At 50.9% G+C, this 7913-nt stretch overlaps 1 protein-coding gene across 1 annotated transcript in view; it reads right to left on the bottom strand.

Moving 5' to 3' along the window:
- Positions 1 to 823: 823 nt before the first annotated feature.
- The window catches only part of Duox1 (dual oxidase 1), a 30341-nt gene continuing 23251 nt past the window's right edge, over positions 824 to 7913 (bottom strand). Inside the window, exons 28-33 of the mRNA XM_026391818.2 lie at positions 4173 to 4326; positions 3564 to 3796; positions 3198 to 3356; positions 1869 to 2024; positions 1637 to 1765; positions 824 to 946 (exon numbers count right to left, since the gene is read on the bottom strand). Of these exons, the coding sequence (XP_026247603.2) occupies positions 824 to 946; positions 1637 to 1765; positions 1869 to 2024; positions 3198 to 3356; positions 3564 to 3796; positions 4173 to 4326 (954 nt within the window). The remainder of the gene's footprint in view (positions 947 to 1636; positions 1766 to 1868; positions 2025 to 3197; positions 3357 to 3563; positions 3797 to 4172; positions 4327 to 7913) is intronic.

Below are 7913 nucleotides of genomic sequence, written 5' to 3'. Positions count from 1 at the left end.
ATACTGGCAAGCTCAGAGAGATATCTGGACCAGCCTGGTGAGCCGGCTGGGTGAGTATTTTCCTCTGCCTATGCCTCACCCTATCCTGGGGCAGAATAAAGAAACCTTAAATGTGGAAAAGTGATTTATTTTTAAAAAACAGAGACAACTGGATCTGGGAGAAGAGGGCTGAAGAGCACTGCATAGATAGGTATCAGGCCTGGGTCTGACTACACTACATATTTTAAAACTTGAGAGAGAAGGTCAGTTGTGCTGTTAGGCTGGGATGCTGAGGGAAAGTTTGTAAATTTCAAATTTCTTGCTATGGATCCAGCCTCTACCCGCTCCAAGGCATTTGCCAGCCCTTTTGAAATTGGGGAGCCTAGAAGAGGGGGAGGTCAGGAGTGGGGAGGGTTGTAAGATGCCAGCATCTGTGTCCCCACTTCGTCTTTTGACTCATAGTCCCCTACACCCACCCGCTCTCACTCTCGCGCGCGCTCGCTCTCTCGCGCTCTCTCTCTCTCTCTCTCTCTCTCTCCTTGTAAGCTTGTCTTCTGAGTTGTGGTTTTGTTTAGTTTTCCTTAGTCTGGAAGAAGAGGCTTCACTGCCCCAAACCAATAGCTCCCTTACTTCCCAACCTCTAATTCCTAGATAGTGTCCCCGATTCTCCAGGCTGAGGCTCTTCCTGAGCCTAGAGAAACAGCACACATGTGATGATGACTGAGCCATCTGGACCAAGTTGGGAGGTCAAAATGAGGAGAGGGTTGAAGTATCCAGAAGCAGACAGGCCCAAACCTCTGCTTTGTCTGGCTGGGCAGTGGGCAGAGCCCCAGGGGATGTGGTCCTAGAAGTTCTCATAATGGTGGGAGAAATGAGTCCGGTCCTGCCTGTTGATGAGCTGACAGGCCTTTTCCACATTCTTGGTCATGCCAGGGGGACCACAGCTAAATACTCCGATCTTCCGAACCTATTTCAGAAGGAAGAGGTAAAGACTAGCACATTGTTCAGAGGCAAAAACAGCTCAGTGCTCACAAGGAGGGCCCGATCAGTGTTCAGTGGGATGGCTAGGTTCATGTTCATGGTGCAGGCTAGTTCCTGTTTTTTTTGGTTAAAGACCAGCAAGAGCCCTTCCAGTGCTCCTGATGAAGATTTACTTTGTATCATGCATGGTGAAATGTTTGTAAATCCAGCTTGGTTTGGGTATGTGCCAGACCAGTGTTTCTAAGAAGGGCTGGGTTAATTAATGTTCAACTTGAATGGTAGCTCAGTGTCTCATTGAGGTCTAGCCCAGTATTTAAGAGAGCAGTGGCTAGCCCAGTGTTCATGGTAAAGATTAGCTATGTCCAGGATGAAGGCTGACTCAGTATTAATGGAGAAAGTATCCCTAAGGTTATGCCAAGGACTAGCTTGATTACTGAGTTCTTGCTTTAGGACAGTGAATCATGGCTTAACAGTCAGTTAAGTCCCTATTGCCAGAATCCTCCCTTTAGCATTTAGGGTGACCTCCACATCTGTCCTTTTCCATTCCATTATCCCATCCCAGGGGATAGATTCTCATCAATAGCCAACTCTCTTCCTGATACAATAGGGGTTTGGGAGCTTTGCTCAGATCCCAGGCAATAAAGGTGAATACAACCTGGATATGAGGTGGACCAACCTGTGGGTGGACCTCCTGCAGGGAGTTGAAGAAAGGCTCAAAGGGGGGGCGGCCAAAGTGGGTGACAGAGCGCAGGCCCGTGAACAGACTCCGGTTCAGCACCTTCTGGAAGTGTCGCTCACAGATGTACTAGGGAGGGAGGGATGGAGGGAGGTCATAGCCAGGCACACCAGGGTCAACTCTTAGCCCAAATGGTGGCTCACCTGGCCTGCCTGGCTGGCCCTGACCTTACCAACATGGTGGTCCTGAGATCAAACTTCTCAGCCAGCTGGGTGATGTAGATGTGCACAGACACCAGGTCCTGGCAGTCATTCTCCTCTACCTCCCTGATGATGTCAGCCAGCCACTCGAACTGCCGCTGGGTCCGTGTCACCCAGATGAAGTAGATCTGGGGGCACAAGCTGGAACTCAGGACCTCAGCTCAGGATCCCTGCATCCCAAGGTTCTCCTCATAGACAGAACTCTTCCAGCCTTAGTCAGCTTATGCCTCTTCCCAGACAGCCTGGGTTCTGAAGGTCAGAGGTGGAGTTGCCCCAAGGGATGGAGAGGTAGAAGTAAGGTAGCCTGGAGCCAGACAAAAGGACCCTCTGCAATTGAGTGCTGAAGGTCGGTTAAGTGGCAAGCAGCAGTCTCAGACTGAGCCTGTCCTAGCACTCCCTCCAGTGAGCCCTGCTCTGGCCAGAAGCTGCTCACCAGAGGTTTCCCAGAGGGAGAGCTTCCAGCTGAGGGTTTTTTTTGTTTTGTTTTGTTTTTTTTTTTTTCACAGAGCTGCCTCAGGGAAGGCCCACCTGCCTGAAAGGAATAGGAATGAACTCAAAGGCATTCTAGTGGGGGAGCTTACTCCAGCTTCTAAGGGGTAGAAGCTGGGCTAAGAGGTGTGAGTTAAGGAGCAGAGGCAGAGCTGGCACTGAATAGAGGAAGGGAGCTGTCACTCTCTGAGTGCTGACAGCATATGGGCTGGGCTTCTGCCCTCCACATTCCCGCACCCCTGACTCACCTGCCAGGCCCAGAGAGACAAGCAGGAGCCTGCCACTGGGTCTAGCCTGGAGTGAAGAGGCCCTGTGAAGAGGGGGCCTTAGGGCTTGGGCTGTGTTCCTGGGGCCAATCCCATCCACCAGCCCTGCCTTGCCACTCCTCCTCCTCTTCCTTTTGAGAGCTGAGTCAGTTTCTCTTATGCCCTACCCCAAACATGTCCTTCCCTCTCCCAGCTAACAATGCTCCAAAGGATGGCCTCCTTTGTAAGAAGGAATAGATTTGTTTAAGCCCTTCCAGTCCTTCTTGGAGAGAAACTCCCAGAAGCAAATCCTATGTGGATCACCCCATAACGGAGAGGAGTCCTTGGAAACCAAGCAGGAACCTGCAAGCATAGCAAACCCATTCTGTCCTTCAGGATCTGGGGATACTCTGCCACCTCCCCACCTACCATCAACCCCTGGATTCAGGCCAACCTGCCCTTGCCCATTGAATATACCAAGAACAAGGGGTCCAAGAAGAGAGGAGAGAGAAGCAAAGATGGGCCCAATGATGGAGGGAGTCGTAGCTGTGGGAAAGGGGCACTCACCTTCTTACAGAACACTTGGCAGCTGACTGATGACTTGAAGACTAGGTCTTTGAGAATGGAGGCAAAGGGGGTGACCCCAATGCCCCCTCCCACCAGCACTGACACCTCAAATTTATGCCACTCCTGGTGACCCTCTCCAAATGGTCCATCCAGGTACAGCTGTAGGGAGGGTAGTAGGTTCAAAAGGTTTTAAAGCCAGAAATGGTAAGCAAGGAAAGGCAGATAGGGTATGGAATGAGGGGAACGGGAGTGGGGGGGCAGTTGTGACAATATCTAGGGAAAAGGAGGGACACAGTGGGGAGTCTGGTGCTACAGGACCTAAGGGGACATGGGAACATGTGGCACATCTGGCCTGGATCTGAGCACCTTTGGGTATCTGGCACAGCTGTCACCCGTTGGGGGTGAGTAGATCTCCCTGAGGCGAGTGGTCCAGGGCCCGGCCACCCGGATATGCAGGCTGAGCGTGTCCTCATGGGGCGCAGAGGTCAGTGTGAAAGGGTGGTACTCAGTGGTCCCCAGAGCCAGGCAGGCAATCCGCACCCATTGCCCTGACTTGTACTCAAAGCCCTGAGGCCGCTGGAATTGCAGGTGGGTCACTCCTGGGGAGGGATGGAAATAAGAGGCTGCTACTCTGAGCCCAGTGATAATGTGGCCTTCAGAGTTCTCCAATTATTGTCTCAGATCTGCTTCTGGAATATGACAAGGAGGCTTCCCCTCATGAAGGTCACTCTGAAGAGAAGGTGGAGGTCATCAAGGCAAGGGGCAGCCTGGCCTGGGCTTGTCCACTCTGTGGTGAGAGAGGCTCAGGTCCCCTGGCAGAGAGCATTTCTCACCAGATTCTTCCTACTATCACCCCTGTTCCCTGCTTCCCTTACTGGGCCAGGCCAGGAGACTGTGTGTCTCAGGATCTACCCCTGCCCTGTTGGCTGCCTCAGTGACACCAATCTGGTTCCCTAACAGCTTCCAGGCTGGTACCTGAAGGCAGCAGCTCTGCTTTCACCACGCTGATCTCCACCTTCTTCCGGCTCAGGCTCACCAGCTTGTCTCCCACATAGATAAGTGCTGGGACCAGGAAGAAGATGTGGAAACGGGGCAGCTGGATCAGAGCAAAGCTGCCATGGATGATGAGCTGGAGAGAGCAAAGAGCATAGCTCAGACCTAACAATCTCCACAACAGGGTATGATGCCAGCTCAGGCTTTAGACCCCACATCCCTCCCTGGTACAGCCAATACTGGTACACCCAATCCCACCTCACCATGCCACACTCCTTCCAGTTTCTAAAACCCAACCACTCCCAATTCCATCCTCCAAAGCATTCCATAGGAATGAGACTGTTTTCCATGTCCTTGTCACCACCCTAAACCAAACCACATCAGCTCCCACCTGGACCCACGCAGTAGCCTCCTAACTGGTCTTACCCCACTTAAAACCACTCTCTTGAAGGCAGCCAGTGTGACTTTTTGGAATGCATTTTATCATTTCCTTCTCAGCTTAGAAAGCCTTGGTGACCTTCCACTACACTCTGAGGCTTTGCAGTGTCCTATATCTGCCTGCCAGTCGGTTCCCTGCCCCGTTCCTCAAACACAGCAAGTCCTTTCTGCTTCAGGACTTTCACTCCTGTTGTGCTGTTGCCTGGGCTAACCTTCCCCTGGCCCATGACTACCTTTATCTGTCTTTTCAGGTCTCAGTAGAAATGCCACCTTCTAGAGCCTTCCCTTGGTCCTCACCATCACATTTCCCTGCCAACTCCCTTAGAGCATTTGTCGTCATCCACAGTCATCCACAATCGCTTATAGGTTTACTGTTGTTTTCCCCACTGGACTGAAGGGGTAGTGACTGTTTGCCAGTATACTCTTAGCTCCTAGCATTTTGGCTGGCACGTGGTAGGCACTCAACAACTGTTGGGGAAAAGATTTTACCCCTTTGGCACTGGGAATTGAACCCAGGGGAGCTTTACCACTGAGCTACATCCTCAAGTATTTTTTATTTTTTATTTATTTATTTATTTTTTTATTTTTGGTAGTACTGGGGATTGAATCCAGGGAAGCTTTATCACCGAGTACATTCCCAGTTTTTTCTTTTGACAGAGGGTCTCACTAAGTTGTTGAGGGTTTCACTAAGTTACCCAGCTGACCTTGCACTTGCAATCTTCCTGCCTCAGCTTCCTGAGTAGGTGGGATTACAGGCATGCATCACCATGCCCGGTTACCCACCCCACTTTGGACACTATGAACACTAACTGGTCCCCTACTTTCCCTGAAATGACTGGCAGTTACTGTCCAGCTCTGATCCTTTCCCTAGTAAATTTTTCTGTGGTTAGACACTATGTGTCCCCATTCTTCCCACTCACTTGCTCCTGAGTCTGGCTGGGTCAGTGTGGCTCCACATCCACTTGTCCTTAAGATCTGCTCACTGAGAGCTCACCAGCCCCACAAATGGCCAAACTCCAAGATATCCTTTCAGACCATGTCTGTTCCCATTTTTGGCAGCCTGTGGCACTACTGTCTACCACACCTCCTCGCTCCTTCCCCCATCCTCCACCACTTCTGTGACAATGCTCTACTGGTTCTCCCTCTTTGCTTCTCAGGTCACTTACTTTTCAGCTCCTCCACTGGCTCCGTTCCTTCTGCTACTCCAGTCATGGGTGTTACCCAAGCCTGGTTTCTTCATCCTCTGCTGTTTTCTGTCTGTGTTCTAGCATATATGTCATGACCTCTGAGCTGAGCCACAGCAACCTCATGTCATTACATTGTCCTACCACCTAATGCTCTACAGCCATCCATGGCCAGGCCTGTTGCTGCCTCTGAATACCCTGTCACCGTTCCCACCCCCACACCTATGCTCATGCCTTTCCTTCTACCTGAGCCACTCTTGAGTTTCCACTCAGCCTTGTCACCATTTAGATGATCTCTCCTAAAGCCTTGGCCCAAGTCCAAGCTTCTCCCCCAAGTCTTCCCTAATCAGTTTAGCCCAAGTGAAACTCTCCTCCCTGAATTCCCATTCCTAATTGTTGGGAACACTTGGCTCAGCAATTAATCCTCTGTTGTGTGTTCACTCTAATCCTTTCAAGTGTGGGCACTTACCTCTGCAGCAAATCCTAAATTCTGAAGGGTAGGGGTTAGAATTTCCTCCTCTGCTGGGCCTCCCACAGGTATATGTTCAACTGAACTCTGGTCTCTCACTCAGGAATCCCTTCCCCCAGCTGAGTGTTCCCAAATTCTTGAACCTTCCCCCATAAGACTAACCCTCTCCGAGCTCTTTGAACCGGCTCTGCTTTCTCCAACTTCCTCTTTCATCAAGGAGCACACACCCAGCCCCAAGGCTCCAAAGCCTTGGCTCAGTACATCCAACCAGGCTCAGTACAATGGTAGGGTGACTTCATCCTCCTGTTATACACCCCATTGTGTGTTGGTTTTCCTTTTTTGTCATAAAGTGCTGAAGACCTCTGGCCGGCCAAAGGGCCTTGGTGGTAGATGGAGCGCCTCTACTCTGATATGCTAGTCCCACCTGCATCACCAGCCCCACAAATGGCCAAACTCCGACATTCTTCCTCAGGGCCTACTCTACATTAGGTTCTATCTGCCCAAAGTCAAGTGGTCAACCCTGGGGTAAGTGGGAAGCAAGAAGGTGCTTTGCCCCTGACTCCACCTAGGTGAGACACTCTCAAGCTGCCTGAGTAGCCAGGTGTGGTGGCACATGCCTATAATTCCAGCAGCTCAGGAGACTGAGGCGGGAGGATAGTGAGTTCAAAGCCAGCCTCAGCAAAGGTGAGGTGCTAAGCAACTCAGTGAGACTGTCTCAGAAAGAAAGAAAGAAAGAAAGAAAGAAAGAAAGAAAGAAAGAAAGATACAAAATAGGGCTGGGGATGTGGCTCAGTGGCTGAGTACCCCTGAGTTCAATCCCAATACAAAAAAAAAAAAAAAAGAAAGCTGCCTGAGTAGGACTGTCCAGCAGAGCTGTCTGTGCCTTTCTGAGCCCCTGACTTTCCTGCTGGCAATAAAGGTGGTTCTGAATCCTAGCGATGCTCACAACCCAGGAATGAATCAGAAAGGGTTCTTGGCCTTAGGAGCCAAACTGGCCACTCTTCTGGGTCTCCCCACTAGTTTAAAGAAACTGCTTGATCGCCAGGAACAAGAATGGTGTCTCTACAGCTAAGAAGCAGTAGTCAAGGATGCTAGGGCTCCACTCATCACTGGGAAGGTGGGATAGAGGAATAAATGAGTTACCGCTCCCAAAGAAGGCAAACAAACATCATCAGTTCTAAGAAATACCCTAAGTCAAGGTTGGGTAGTTTCCTCAGAACCGTGAAGGGCTGAGTCACAGGCAAGATGAAAACAGAACCTCCTCCCAGCTACTAGGAGGAGGCAGGTCAGACAACAGGAGCCAGCCTGATCCAGGCAATGATGCACACTCTCTTTGTCTCAGAACAAAGGAGACCCCTGTGCGTAGTTCTGCCTAGAGATAAAGAGGGTAGTCATAGGGGCTCTGGGCCCCTTGAATGCTGCTAGTCAAATCATCAACTGATAGTGACAGCTGGGGCCTTGGGACTTGGTTTAACTTCTCAGTGAGGCCCTAAGGGTGCTCCTTGGGAAACTGCCTGTGTCCCTGAGGAAGGCAGGTAAGCAGAGCCACAACAAGGGCTCAGGAACCAACCAGGTGAAGCAGTCAGAGACTAGCTCAGGGGAGGGTGAAGGGAACAGGAGTAGGGAGGGAAT

Source organism: Urocitellus parryii, chromosome 6 (genome assembly GCF_045843805.1).
Source record: "Urocitellus parryii isolate mUroPar1 chromosome 6, mUroPar1.hap1, whole genome shotgun sequence".
NCBI lineage: Eukaryota > Metazoa > Chordata > Mammalia > Rodentia > Sciuridae > Urocitellus > Urocitellus parryii.
The sequence above is the reverse complement of the archived record's forward strand: the minus strand, read 5'-3'. Positions and strand labels throughout refer to the sequence as shown.